This window comes from Ischnura elegans, chromosome 5, assembly GCF_921293095.1.
Source record: "Ischnura elegans chromosome 5, ioIscEleg1.1, whole genome shotgun sequence".
Taxonomy (NCBI): Eukaryota; Metazoa; Arthropoda; class Insecta; order Odonata; family Coenagrionidae; genus Ischnura; species Ischnura elegans.
In genome coordinates, this window is record NC_060250.1 from 47,147,902 (window position 1) to 47,163,893 (window position 15,992).

Below are 15,992 nucleotides of genomic sequence, written 5' to 3' on the forward strand. Positions count from 1 at the left end.
TTGATTTCATAAACCTTTCGGTATTCGTAATCAAATAACTTCATGCAGGATACGCATTTATGCAGCTCTGGGCGGCTCCTTCTTACACATATCTTCTCATTCTTTGCTGTCTTTCTTTTTTCCTCGTCGTCCTGGTTGCCTTCAGTTCGTCCGAGAGCCCGTCACGAGCGTGGACGAGGTAAAAAACGATGGAGATATCGGCTCGCAGTCCCTTCACGTACTAAGGGGGAGTATTAAGGAGTCTCTTTATACGCGTTGCTGCTGCTGCCTCTCTTTTTGTCTTCACCCATGTAAGACTGCCCGCGGTCCCGTCGCGGTGCCGCTGTGGACACATTCACATGCCTCTAATCGATGGGGGATTGGCTAAACTAAGTTGCGGCGATCCGGTCTTACCCTTTCATCACCTTCTACTCTTCTTCTCCCATCCTGTTCCTCTCTTTTCCTTTTTCCTTCGTCTCTTCCACCGTCCGCATCCTCTCGCGTTGGCTGCCCAATGATTTCACTCCGGTTTTCGATATCTACCGAGAAATTCACGTTAACACGGAAACAAGCCGTAATAATTTACCATTACGGAATGATATATGCACCGCCTTCCAAATCTTTTTCGATTTACCCCCACGTAGTGTATCTAGTACATTTTTGGATGTGCAAAGTTGACATGATGTAGCATTTTCCCGACGAATAAAATGAATAAACTTCTCTCGGGTTTGTGCGCGGGTAAGAAATTATATATTTCAAATTTCATACTCGCGCGCGAATCCGAGAGATTTTCATTCGTGCAACATTCGCGTTTCAAGTTTGAACGTAGCGTTCGTATGATTCACTTCTTTGGTAAATTTAATTTACTTCGTTTTGCTACGCGGTGAGAATAAAAAGTTTCGAAACAAGCCCGTTGCGAATTGTGAAATTACATTTTTCGTTTCATACAAATTTCATGTTACTCTCCTGGATAAGATATTAAATTTCATCTATATTTTATATCATTCATACTTTATTATCAATTTGTAACGCAATCAACGCAATGTTTAAAATGTAAGAAAAATAAACATTGGCTGTTTAAATACTGCGTTTTGATTATGTAATTTTTCCACCTTCTAGACATTAGCCATCAAAATTATAATGAATATTTTACCACCACTTTTGTATGTACAAGGCCTTTGCTTCAATCAGGGTCATGTCGCTGTAACTAAGTTATACTCACCATGCTCGCTTGTAGGAGCATATTAGTTCATAAGCCCTTAATAGCTTTCATATTCAGTATGTTTACATGGAAATAGACATTCACAGACTAGCCAATAGAAATGTGCACATGAAAAGAGACATTCGTTGGCTAGTCAATAGAAATTTCAACAGTAAAGTAATTCGTGGACCGAATCCGTCCTGAAGGTGAAGGTAGGTTAACAATAAATGAAGAAAACTCACATAATACGGGATGTTTGCGTAATGTAATGTAATGAAATATCTGCACATATATAATTAAGTAACGCAATATTTAAAATGTAATAAATATACATTCTTTGTAATTGCTGCCGTTTGAAAATGTAATTAACGCCGACCTTGTAATCGTTTTCCATCAAAATTATGACAGCGGTGGGATTCGAACCCACGCCCTTTCGGACTGGTGCCTAAAACCAGCGCCTTAGACCGCTCGGCCACGCTGCCTTTTAACTGATGGGTGATAATTGAGAAAACCAACAGGATTATGTGTATCCGGGTGGAAACAAAAGCACTCACCTCAATATCATAGTATTGTGCTGGGATTCGTTAGAGTTAAAGAATATGAACTCTTGTGTAGTAAATATAGCGGTTTTTCTGAGTTTATATATGCCAATCTCTTAGTTGTATGACTACTATACTTATGTTAGTTAATATCATGATGATATTATCATTGGAAAAGTATTCTATTTTTGACAAGTAACATGTAGCGAAAACTGGCCGGTCAAGCAAAAAGTGATGCGTCCCCATATCGTAATGTACCAAAATGTCACCTGCGATAGCTCAAAAAAATTCTTCTTCATTTCAAATCTTAAATCATTGTATTCTTTATATTTTCCAGAGGAATGGGTCACTCGCAAGAGGGTTGAGCTGACGACGACCCGTCAGACGGAGACGCGCGTGAAGCGGCAGGTGGAGTTGGACGAGGAGGGACGCGTGGTCGGCGACTCAGGCCCCATCGTCACCACAAACACCACCGAGGACACCCGCTCCGAGGAGCAGCAGCACACAGAGGTGAGACATGGAGACACCGTCTACACAAATTGCATCCAATACATTTTCTAACGCTTTTATAAACTCGTTATGTTGTTTGCCATTTTGTCCCATATCTTGCAACTCAATTTTAACCCATTTTCCGGTTAGCTATCAAGCTGAAATTTTCAGGACAACCCAGAACCAGATGACAACGCAATATCCTAACAATTTTACCATTATTTTAACTGTATCTCCACTGTTATTCATAATTGAAAATGTAATAGGGAGACTAATTCAGAAAATGGCCACGAAAATCCGATGGTGGCGTTGCGATCATTTAAATGAACGTTAGTGACAGGGTCATAACAGCAAATTTGTTTGCATCGAAGTTAATTGAAAAATTTATTGGACAGAAATTTACTTCTTTTCTTATTAGTTCGTGTTAAAAACGTGTTTTATAAAAATTTATTTTTATTTTACATTCTTATAATATTTGAATCGAATTGATGATAACTGAATAGGGTACCAAGTGGACGGACGACGGAAATAACACAGAACAATATTGGTCCGACACTGTACTAGGGCAAAATTCACTAACTCTTGGTTAACTTTGTGGTATTCCATTATTTCCTGGATATAGACAGTTACTTATACCACTTATTTTATAAGAGCGCGACCCGGGTTTCAATGAGTAATCATCATCATCAGGCGCTAATTATAATTTGTTTATCTAAAAATATTTATCTATATTTAGGATAAAAAGAAGCAGTGGTGCACAGTGACGTACCTCGATGCACTTTCTCTGAAAATGGCTTATCATTTACCCAACGACAAATTCCGCTTGGCTTTTAAACCTTATTCCACCTTAAGGAGACTGATCGTTAAATGCAAGGACCATATAGACCGATTGGATAGATGTGGAGTATATTCTTTGAAATGCAGCGATTGCAATGGTGTATACGTGGGACAGACAGGAAGAAGTTTTGAAATCAGGAGAAAAGAACATTTAAGTGCTTACAAACATAATAAAGATGAAAAGAGTAATTTTGCTAAGCACTTAATATGTAACTGCCACAGAAGCGATTTTAAAATGAATATTTTAAATTTTTGCAATGACCGCCGAGAACTGGATTCTAGGGAACAGTTAGAAATTTTAAAAATTATTGAAAATCAAGATAGTACCCTTATAAATTAATAACTCTACCCATCCTTTTCACCTATTCTGGCGTCCGTTTTAAAATTCATCAAGTAACTAGGTAACAACAAGATAAACAAATTATAATTAGCGCCTGATGATGATGATTACTCATTGAAACCCGGGTCGCGCTCTTATAAAATAAGTGGTATAAGTAACTGTCTATATCCAGGAAACTGTACTAGGGCTCGAATGAAATTACTTCATCCAACATGTAATCGATTATGAGCACCAATTTATTTTTTAGGAAGTAATTGATTACAAGAAGTAGACATTACGATTACTTTTGAAGTTAATTTCTCCAACAAACACCTCACCAATTCCTATTTTCCCTGAAACTTAAACTGTTTAATTTTTTTTATATCTTCCCTATTGTTATATGCATTTTCAAATAACTTAGGGAATGACTTATTTTGTATTTTTTTAATTATATTATTTAAAAGCATTGAGGTAATGAAACAATACTGTGAGCACTGAAGTCATATACTTTGCATTACATATTGAAATAAAAAAGAATTCGAAGTCTGGCGAATCTTCGTGGAATTTGTGTAACATGTATGAATTAATGAAAGATTCCTGTGCCTCTCCTTACTTGAGATGGATGGGCTTCGTCCCATTGTAAATTATAGTAATTTCTCCCCCCCGCAATAAGTTCCGGCTTTTGATTGACATTTTTTATTTATATTTTTTACTGTCGAATTAAGTGTTTATTTATACCCACCCTGAGGCATGTTTTATTTCCAATACTCCTGTGAGATACTTTCAAGCGTCGCTCCCCCATCGAAAAATCCCTGAAGATGATGGGCGAGTTGCTTATCGAAACATTGGAAGGAGACATGGAGGACCTGGGGCCGTATTCAGTATTTCGTCGGTACCGCACCGGTCGATTTCCCTTCCCAGCCCACCGACGGCACATCATTCCGTACCGACGACGGTTTCCATACCGACGACGGCTAATTCAGCGATTCAGTATGGTCGTCGGTATCAAACCAGTCGGTACGGTTCCCTCTCCTTCCCAAACAGGGAAAATCCGAATATATCCGAAGTTGGAAGTCATCTAACGTGTCTCCACCAATGAGAAGGGTAAAAACAAGTGAAGACTCATTGGCAAAGTTTGTTGTCGTCATTCTCAATCTTTTTATTTGCTGAAAATACGACTTATTGCTAGATTAAGATAATCGATATTGGATAAGTTGTTAACAATGCTTATATAATGTGTGGTAGTAATGCTGTACCTACAGAATCGAAGGAAACAATATTACAACATCACAATAAAGTTGGTATGTGATGGAGATTGTTGTTGCTGGAATGAATTATTGAAACTATCCTTGAGGTCGTAGTTTCTTTTTTTAAATATTGGTTCCGTATAATGCTATTTATTCATGATTTAGTAATATAGTTGTCATTAAGTAAGTTCCGTCTAAATGTTATCAACGGAAGGTAATGCCATTGGCACCGTAGCAGCCGAAAATAACATACCATGGAACGTGAACGTAGGATTCAAATGTAAATGTCATATTAGAGGAACAAGTTAGGAAATTGCTTTAAAAATATGGAGCTGGGTGTAATTAAAAGAAGTGTAATGACGAGGAAGTAAATAAATTGTGATTGGGTGAAATACATATGCATAAATTGCGCATTCCAAGTGAGAGAAAATTACAATATTGCGGTAAACCTCATACTTATTAACAAATATCTTCTTTTATCGTCAAGGGAATCAATGGCTGACGATGAAATGAAATATAGTTGCCTGTTACAAATGAAAGAAACTGATATCGTTGTGGCAAACTTCATTTTCAAATAAAAAGATCTTATTTCTATGCCGAGAGAAACGCCAAATTGATGATTGAGTGCAATAACAGTCGCCTATTCAGAGTGAGATAAAGTGATAACATTACGGCAAAACTCATATTTAATCAAAAATATCTTTTTTATGTCAAAGGAGCAAATAAATGATGATAGAGAGAAATAAAGCTTATTACAAGCGAGTGAAATTTCACTTAAGTGATAACATAAATGAGAGAGTCATTATATGTTAGCAAACCTCATGTTTATTAACCATTATCTTATATTTCTGTCAAGGTAATTAATATAGATGATGACACAGTGAATTATAGAGGCGTATTCGAAGGGGCAGAAAAAGATAACATTGCAGAAAACCTCATTATTTACTCGGTGATGAGGTAAAAACAAAATAAAACGTACAATGCGCACCGGGGAGTTCATGAAACCCACTAGTCGGTGGCCGTACCGACACCTTTTTGCTGTCGGTACGGCTACCGACGATCTCCCGTCCTCTCGTCGGTGCCGCACCGATCGGGTTCGTACAGAATCGCACGATTTCTTACCGGGAGTCGGTGTGACGTCGCACCCGACGAATCGGTGCCGCACCGATCGGTTTGGAGTTACAGAATACGGCCCCTGACCCGGTGCAAAACCCGAGAAATCTTGTCTTCCATTTGTGACTTTGCTTCGGCTTAATAGGTCATCCTCTGGCACAGGTGTTACGCACAACTCAAGATGGATTCTCATAAGTATACAAGCACAAAAAGTGGAAAATTGATGGGTTTGATCACCTCCACTCTATTCTACTTCCATTCCACACCCACTTCCACCTCTATTGCGCTGTGAATTCCGCCTATGACTTAGAATGGTCCAATAATTTGGAACCGGTCGAAACTGAATTTTACCTGGAAACAGGTTTTCATTAATTAAAAAAAATTGCTTGAATAAAGGGGGTTTACCAGGGAAGTGATGAATTCGTCATTCTCATGAAAATATAAAAATTTTCTCTAAAAATATCTCCTCATCAACTTTTAATTTACTTACGCAAGAATTTCATCAAATTAAGGCTGGAACAACTGTCTCTGTTTTATTTTTTCATTTCACAAGTTTATTTTGTTTTTTACCTCGATATCTGCTGTGCATGATAAATCAGTCTTATGCGAAGAACAGCGCCAAAGCATATTTCAAGTTTATGCGGAACTGAAGTAATTTATTTTCCTTGAATGAGATTGGACTTAAATTTAAAAATGAGACATGCGAAGTCTTATATGATTTTGCTCAAGCATCCTTCGATGGTTTCATCCTCGCTTTCTAAATTTACGTCCAACTTCAACCATACTTGAATTAAATCAAAAGCAAGATTTTTTAATACACAATTTAAATGTAAATCTAATATTTCTCTCAGTATTTCGCTCTCTTTTTATATTCTCATGAATTTTCGGGACTCGTGTCGTGTTAGCGATGTTTTATGGTTGCCATCACATCATCACCTCCCGGCTATTTTTAATTCTCGGCATTCCCATCACCATTGACGATTGTTCGCTGCTATTATTGCTCGGATGCGTCATCGCAGAGTGGGCGTTGCCCTGGTACGGCGTAGATAAATCAGTCAAGCAAATGATATGCGACCATTTTTGCTCACGGCAATCCGCTCTCGTGTCGTCTAAACCGCTTAATTAGACAGCAATATATAATCCTCAAAACATATTTTGCGCTCACTTGAATGAAACGTCAAGCGTGGCCCAAGAGAAAGGGTTTCAATCGCTGCATAAATTATCCTCGTTGCTGAAAGCATACGAAGCCGAGTAGGACTTCTAGTTTGCATCTTCAAGGTTTTAGATTCGCGGTTCTTGAAGTTATCTCGGTTTACTTGGGAATTAATTCTTATTTTTCATTTATATTTTCGTTAGATAGTGGTTACAGCAGATGTTCCTCGTTTGCTCAAACGCTAATTCTCGGGTTATATGCCCGATGAAAGTTGCTAACCTATGTTCGAATTCAAGATTTTTGTACCCATATTTTCCTATTGATTGCACAGGTATTGAATTTTCGATGCTTAAAGGAATCTAAGGAATCAATCGCAACCGAGTGTCCCCCCATTTTTCTTGCCAGTCACGAGAACTTTACATTTATTTTTTAATGGGCTATATTATTTTTTCCTCCATTAAACAGTCATGCATCTACCACTTCCAGTAGTATAAATTGAATTCAAGAGTCAATATCAACCCGAGATGCTTCAACCTCATTCTATGATCTTCAAGCGATCCTCAAAAAGAAGAGGCCAATAATTTCCTGCTTAGGCATTAAATGAAATCGGAAATGATGAAGAAATTCAATGTTTTCAAGTAGTGTTCCATATGATTCTTTGGTCATGCGCCTACCTGAAGTGCTCTTTTTTCTCTGCGATAACGATGCAATTCACAAATCTGCAAAATATATGTGTTGAGCCCATTATTTTAGTCACATTTAAGCGTTCCACCGATCAAATACAGATGAAATCGATTGAGCATGACATATTGTTAATTTTAATGCATGAATTCCATAATTTCTTGTATAAATTTGGTTAAATAGCAGTTTCATTACTTTTTAAAGCCATACATATTCCACATGTCAGATGATAAAAACAATACAGTCGCCTTCATGAATCAATTCAGGATAGACAATTTCACTTTTTAATCACATGTATTTCCCTCGACGCTCCGCCAGACTAGACGCAATCCTCGCTACTAAGATACGATGAATTATCCAAACGGTTACCCGTTTAATTGAGGGGAGTTTTTTTTTGGTGCACTCGAGGCAGGCATCGTGTCGGAGCGCACTCCTCATTTGACATTCCACCGATGCGAGCCCGAGAGTGATTACGCGTGACACTCTTAATTGCATTCCGTGCATCGTGCTCGACTTCTTCGAAGAATTCTCGTCGCGTCGTCGGTCAGGCTCGCGGACGCGGAATCAGCGGCCGCCGGCAATCGGAAGGGTTGGATTGACGGCCGTGCATCGTTTCCTTGTGCTGTAAGGGACGGAAAAAAAGCCCTGCTCTCGGCGATGAGACTTGGCTATCAGCATCGGCGGGCAAAACACGCCTCTTGCATTAACCAAGGCGGTGTTTGGGTGAGATAGGGGTCGCCACTAACGAGCTAAACCTTTCATCCATCCCCTCCACCCCTCACTGGTCGCAGTCGCCAACCTATCTAGTTGACGCTCGTGGGAAACAAGTAGGTCAGTGACTATCGTTTCCGCTAATCAGAAGTTTACTTCTCTCCTCCTTTTCTTGTCCTTCCAGTCGGCGCACTTAACTTTCTTCTTCTTAGTTTTCTTCATCCTAGAATTTTCCACTGACACCCGATTTTCATACGAATTTCCCATAGAAGGTATGGTATGGTTTTCGGAGGGGGCGACTGTCAGCTGAGGTCATTTGCGCCATGAGTGAAGGATAGGTAAGGAAGGGTGGAGTGAAATCCGGCGTCGGCATTAGCCTATTCCTAACGAAAGGCGCCAATGGGACCACGTCTTAATGTCCCATCCGACGGACGGAGTGGTGCGCTTGAAATGTCCTCCACTCATCTTTCAAGCAGGGATCGGGCAGTCACTGAATATTCTCTGCCACCGACGGGATTTGAACCTGAGCTCACGGGGTGGGAAGTCAACACATTAGCCACCACACCAATCCAATTCCCTTCTATTAGATCTACATTCTACACCGCAAGCCGCCTCAATATGTGTGTGGCGCGGTGTGTTTGGACACCAGCCGTTTACAAATGGGAAGGAAATTCTATGACGAGATTACGCCTAGCATTAAAGACTTTTATCGTGTGGGGGGGAACGGATTCCCATACCTATCCTTACGGCAAAATATCTCTCTTAATTAATCGTTTCTGTCGGATCTGGAAATATAGTGGAATTATCATGTGATGTCCTACGTGTCGCTTTTAAAGATATCCATTCTCAATATCTCTATAAATCTAATTGTAAGCCTAGAGTGTAGCCTCCGAGTCTTTTGCGGCTCCCAGCCTAATTCGTTTAGCATCGGTATAACGCTTTCTGTGCGCCTGAAGTAGTTTTTGAGCGCTGAAAGTAAATCTTTGATGGCGTTGGCGTCTGGATTATCCGCGGTGTGTGGCGTCCACGCCGATGGTCACTACCGAGCCAATTGGTAACTAACGATAACAAATTAACGAATTAAGCGAGATGACACTTTACGAGAAGCAATAACTCCTATAATGTTCAAAGGAGTCAAACCTAAGATGAGCATCGGAGCAAATTCTCTCTTTGCCTATCCCCTTCTTTTGAAGTTGTTGATTGTTTTCCAAATCTTTTTATTTATAGTATCAATAGTGGATTTTCGTCGCTCGCGAAAATAAAAAAAATCGACGGAATCAATCGCAGCCAAATTTCCCCCATGTTTCTTAACATACATGATAACAGCATATTAATTTATTAATGAGCTCTATGAATTTTGACAATTAGGGCCAGAAGACTCTGGACCAAACACTATCCTCTCCTTCCTCTTTTTTTGCTAGAATTGTCACCGAATAAGTTAGAAAGAAGGGCGAACTCTACATGCAAAAATCGGAAACAACTCTCAGCCTTAATTCCTCTACTCCCTTAATCTATCCCTCCTCAAGCGTCCATTCGTGACATGACTATTCGAAAGGCCTACTCAACACTCTTATCTTCACATTCTCTAGGGACACGAACCTATCGCTTCTCTCTTACAATTAGAACGTAAGGATGCGTTGAGCATTTTTGCGTGTTTTTATTTCGGCGTGTTTTTATTGTGCCTCGGCAGCACGCATGAAGTTTGATAACACCATGTTTACATGCATGCGATATAAGATAAATTCAAAAATTTGGGTTATCAAATGTTGCAGTGTAGTAATGCCTTGTATCATCAGCTTCGAGATTAATTGTAATGCCAGTTGGAGAAATGCATGTAAAATACCGTGTATTACCATCAATGTTTTCTGCTATAGTTGTATCTTTTTCAAAAAAATGAGTTATTGTCCTTTTCTTGACCTCTACATTTAATATTGAAATGGAATCTTAAAATATAGGTCTCAAAATTGAAATTCAAGTTTTGCCGACATGAAATACAACTATGTGCCCTTTCAAACCACAGCTTAAACAATAGCCATGCAAAACAATAGACTACGATAGTAGCAGAATTTTAGACACTGAAAATAATGTAACAAAAAGATTATTTAAATAAATGGTATAATTTTCCTAAACGAAAAATATTTGCCATAAAAGATCATTCAGAAAAATTAAGAAAAAATCATTATTATTTAATCAATCAAAATTGACCAGTAACCAAGTATTGAATTAGCTTAGTTACCATCAACAAAAATTGCAAAAGGTATGTCAACATTCTAATCTCTTCTTATTCGTTAATTTATAACTTAATGTTTTTTTGTTATTGTAAAAAACAATGTCGTAACCCTTATTTGATTTGTGCATCAAAATTATAGGTTCATTTTAATTTCAAGCCCTGGTGATGGTTTACAATAAACCGAAAAGACGGAAAAATAGCATTTCAATTTTGAGACGCATCAATTTCACTCTAAGATTCGAATTTAATATGTTATTTGCATAAATGTTTGCGAAATTAATTTGCTCCCAACGACAGTTCGTCCTCAGTTGTTCAAAACGCGTGTTTTAGTGAATTTATTTCGCTACTGCAGTCTTAGTCAGGGGTCGTTATGCGGAAAAAATACATGACGTGTTTCTTTGGAGTCTGTGTTCTACTCTGGGCAAACAAATGAAAATTAAATAGTACTAGGAGGCCTTTTACAATTTTTCAGTCTTAGCTTTGCCGCACACACATTCAGGGGATTCTTTGCCATAACTTCATCCTTTGAAAACTTTGATGCTACATTTTTCTTAAGAAATTGAAAACATAATATTATTGGCGAATACGAGTTTCCTTTGTAATAATGTCAGTTTAGAATGTATGTTCAGGAAAGCGAGAATGTTCACAGCATTTCTCGCTTTTAGAAGCGGCTATAGAATTTAATTCTTTGATTACTTTGTCGGCTTCATCTCTTTTGGCTGCTAATCTCTCTAGTTTTTGTGGTAAATTATCCCCACACTTACGCAACCGCGGCACGAAAAAAAAACCAATAAATGACAGTCGGCCGTTTTAGAATTCCCTTCGCATGCGTTAGAACTTTTATTGAGCTCAGATTTATTGTCAGACTTGAGGCTTTTCGGTGTATGTTCCAGCTTGTGGAGATAAGAAGTGAAAATTATACCCCCTCAAACTGTCAGTGCATTTACTGTATATTTTCACGGGATTACCCAAGTTTCAGTGTATTTTATAGCAGACGGTTTGCTTTTGATGTCGTCTGCGCAAGAATTCAGTCTTCGAACTCCTTTATTTCTTTTTTTCTGGGAAGCACAGTCTAGCCATTAAAAATTGTCGGGCTATTTGATAATCCGTGATTGCCTCAGCAAAGGCACTAATTATCATACAAAATGGAATTTCAGTCAACCTAGTTGTATGCTCTCTCTGAAAAAATGTATTTTCTCTGTATAGACCCCGGGAATGTTTTGTGGATTCTCTTGGATTCTCTCAAAAATAGATATTTCTCATGTAATAGATGAAATTATCCAAAGAGGAATCCTTTCATAATTTTGTTTAGATTTCACATAATTGAAAGACATTATTTTATACCAAGAGAAAAACGATAATATTACTTAACTTAAAGTATAGACTATAGATTTTGAGTCAGCTGTATCGATTGTGTTGATTTTAACCCTCTTCAAGCCGCGGGCCGATATATCTGTTTTTGTTTCTAGATTGAAAAGTGCCACGAGCCAAAAATCGGCTTTGAGGCAGTTAATAGTTAAAATTAATAATTATTCAGCCAATAAACACTTAAATAAAAATTTAGGATAAATTGTACAGCAAAAATTAATACAATAAGAATGAAATAAATAATAGCATATTGATATTCCAAAAAATGATATGACAGAAAGTTTTTTCTCGAAGATATTACATTTAATAAGCATACCCTTGGCATTTCTCTCCTGTGCTATTCTAAGGAGATGGCAATAAGAGGTTTAAGAATGCATCTTTTGTAGGATGAAAAAATTATAATTACTACGTATTCGAATCCTCCCAGAACTTCAACGCATATCCCGCGCACGGATACGGATGAAGATGATGTAAATAGATGCACCATGTATAACAGCATTTGGGATCGATTGCAATATGAAGTACTTTTATTCCTCTTTACGTGAAACATTGCTTTCTCTCGGCAGCACCGCGCCGTTGGACCTGACGACGACCCTCTGCCGCCGCTGGAGGGCGCTGACGCGATCGCGGCGGGCGCGGTCAAGTCGCTGGTGTCAAGTGCGGCGGAAGACGGAGCGGGCGGCACGGTGGTGCGGGAGGTGCGGGAGCGAAAGGTGAAGAGCCGGGAGGAGCGGGAGGAGGTGTGCGAGACAGAGGACGTCATCCACCTCGGTGACATCACAGACGAGGTGAGCGAATGTTATTGTTAACTTCAACGGGCACAAATTCCACTGGGGGTAAAGCTAATTCTGGGCGTCACGCTCCTTCTCTGGCCATTTTAATTGACTCTCCGCTGGCGCGTTGCAGCTGTGCCGGTTAACTATGTTCACCACAACCAGCCGGTTTGAATTACATTTCTTAAGGAGCGCATCGCATTTGTTTCTGTTCTGTGGGTAGTATGCTGTTTGTGATAGTAGAAACTCATGGAATAAATTGAGAAAATTTATTAGACAACATTTATAACAAAATAATTACTTTCATAAATTTTATATTATTTTTTCGTTTTTCCTTTCTTAAACAATTTCATTTAGTCATTTAAAGAAGCCATTTGTATCAATTTGTATCTATATTTTTGCCGCTCCCGACTATATATTGTCAGAGTAAGTGCACACATGTCAACAATAAAATTCTTATATTGAACTCAAAAATATCGATATGTTTAGGCATGGATAATTGTCGCGCAAGCCTTATATAAATATGTGTGCATGCATAGGCGGATCCAGGGGGGGCTGGGGGCACGTGCTCCCCCCCCAGACCCTAAAAAACATGCAAGATTTTAAATACGGTCCCATTATCATTGCGTTCGTTTTGTATTACGAGGTATCCTTGTGCCCCACCCAGAACAAAATCCTGGATACGGCCTTGCTTGTGCCCCTCCCAGAAAAAAATCCTGGATCTGCCCCTGTGTGCATGTAACGATATGATATGATATTTGGGTTTCGCTTATTACATGATTGTCAGGTGTTACTTAGACTGAGAACTGAAACCTGGCTCATAATTAATGTGTATTTCATTTTGTTGAACTTGAAAACTTCATATATCAGAATTTGTGATGCTACTTTTCCACGCGATAGCGCCCGAATCTACTCGACTGTTGCTGTTGCTTCCATCAGAGTCCTAGCGCACTACCTACTCCAACACCACGCTCATTTACAGGAGCATGTTAGGCCCTTAAAGACTTCTATATTCACCATGTTCAGTATTTTTTATCAAAAGGGAAATGTTATTTTATGTATAATATAATAACGAAAATGGAACATTCACCTCGTTGGCTAGCAAATAGATATTTCATTAGTAAAGTAATGCGTACACCAATTACGCCTGGAGCTGGAGGTGGGACAACGGTAACTGTATTACACTCGCATGTAAACTCGCTGTTTGCGTAGTGTAACTGAACATGTAAACATTAAGGAAAGGATATAAATCAGTAAGGAAAGCATTATGTAAAACATAATTTGTATTTGATGCCGTTTGAAAATGTAATTTCCATCCACCTTTTATTTTCCGTCAAAATGATGACAGCGGTGGGATTCGAACCCACGCCCTTTCGGACTGGTGCCTAAAACCAGCGCCTTAGACCGCTCGGCCACGCTGCCTCGGCCGATGAATTACTCTCAATAACATTCGTTAATATGTTTACAAATCTATTATCACATTCAGCTTCCCATGCATAGATACGAAACGTTAAACATTATTATCTCGAATAAACATACCCTATTTCACGTGTCATTATCTATCGATGAAATACAAATCATCCTCAAATTAGCAAATAGGTCACTTTTGATCTTCAACGAGTGAGGTGATTGTGTAGATATAGAGCCGTGACGGCTTCCAAATGTTAGACATAGGCACCATTATCTCCCTGGTTATAATTTTTAATGGGTAATATTTAGGTTAGAAGAATATCGCAGATAATTTCTTTAGTGAGATCAGGCACGTAGCCAGATGGGGAGAAGGGGGGATTCAGTCCCCCCGCAAGTTTTCCCTAGTGAAGACGGCCCGCGATACCTCCGCATCCTCCACATGGAGACCTCTAAACCCAGGGGCACCTATCTTCTGAAAATCCATTGTTCGATTTGACTACATCCCATAATGTGTGCCACCGAAACATATTGAAGATTCAGCCTTTAAAAAATCAGCCTCCTTTGCGAGAAGCAGCATTTATTGATTTTTATTCAGAAAGGTCGAGAGCAGGAAACTGAGGAGTAAAAATCACAGAGAGTAATATTTATTTATCATTGAGACGAATAAAATACGCAAGCACTTGATTAGACCCACTGCCGGGTTTTCGAACACGTAGAATGAGTGCAGACTCTCTCTTTGGTAATAAACGTAGATCGATTTAATTGTAAGAATCATGCAAACTAAATCAATAGGTCATTTAAAGAATTTAATGTTTAACCTATACCTGTTTGAAAAATAATTACAAATATTGGCAAACCGCATACCTCACAAACACCTATTTCGAAGAAAATTTCTTGCAACGTGCGTGTCAAGGTTAATAATTTATTTTACATTTTCATCCTCCCTCCAAATTTTTGCCAGGAAATTTTTAATAGAACCGTCAGAAATCAAGGCTAAGGGCCCCCGCGCACTGGCAACTGTTACAAAGCAACTATTTAGTTGCTTTTTGGATGTTCAAATGAAACACACGAAATTGACTGTGGCCCCGCGCACGGGCAACTTTTTAGTTGCCGCAACTGCCGTGTGTTCCATAAGGACTTCCTCAAAGCAACTAAATAGTTGCTTTGTAAAAGTTGCCAGTGCGCGGGGGCCCTAAGTGTTGATTCTCGAGGGTCATACAAGCTCTATAGCTCTCTGTAATTACTGGAGGAGCTATTTGTGTTTATTTTGTCACTCACTTGATCAATTTACCGCAAAGTATCCATCATTTTTCCCTTATAATTCGTCATTTTCAATTTTTGCATTGAGCATATCATCGTGTTCTGATTTTCTCCATGACATTGTTCGTTTAGGAAGAAGAAATGATTGAATAGAGGAAATAAGGCTCGAATCCTGAACATAGCTGCTATTTCAGAAGGGATAAAGTCGAGCCATTGTTTGTAAAAAAAATTGGACATATCTATTCAAATGATATCGATATATGTTTTTATCGAGTGCTGGTGCTATTTACTTTAACATCATTACTTGAAATCCCATTGAACGTTACGGATAATACAGTCAGTAAAAAAACTCTTAAAAATGAAATAATTGCAAGAAAAATGTCTTCAATATTCCTATACATTTGATAGATTTAAAAACAACGCTAGAAACAACGTAAAACGAAAAATTCCTATTATTTTATTTGTAAGTACCATGACTAGTGTGTTATGATGACAAAGTTGTGTCACAGCTGAGGATTAGTTGTGAAATCCGAGAAAGCTGAGTAGGTACCTACCTTATCTTGCGTATCTATTCATTCATTATGAATCCGCACACATATGTACCCGATAATCTATAGCCCATAAAACTCCTGATTAACCGCATGCGCGTTATCTAGTCTGCGGATTATCTATGCTTTGTTGC

At 38.6% G+C, this 15,992-nt stretch overlaps 1 protein-coding gene and 2 non-coding genes across 4 annotated transcripts in view; 1 reads left to right on the forward strand and 2 right to left on the reverse strand.

Moving 5' to 3' along the window:
* The window catches only part of LOC124158818, a 347,990-nt gene that overhangs the window by 261,647 nt on the left and 70,351 nt on the right, over positions 1-15,992 (forward strand). For both annotated transcript variants that reach the window (XM_046534159.1, XM_046534160.1), the window contains 2 exons: positions 2,057-2,229; positions 12,434-12,655. In XM_046534159.1, the coding sequence (XP_046390115.1) occupies positions 2,057-2,229; positions 12,434-12,655 (395 nt within the window). The remainder of the gene's footprint in view (positions 1-2,056; positions 2,230-12,433; positions 12,656-15,992) is intronic.
* On the reverse strand, positions 1,583-1,662 carry Trnal-uag. Its single transcript has one exon. It is a non-coding gene; the product is annotated as a tRNA-Leu (tRNA).
* Trnal-uag lies at positions 13,983-14,062 on the reverse strand. Its single transcript has one exon. It is a non-coding gene; the product is annotated as a tRNA-Leu (tRNA).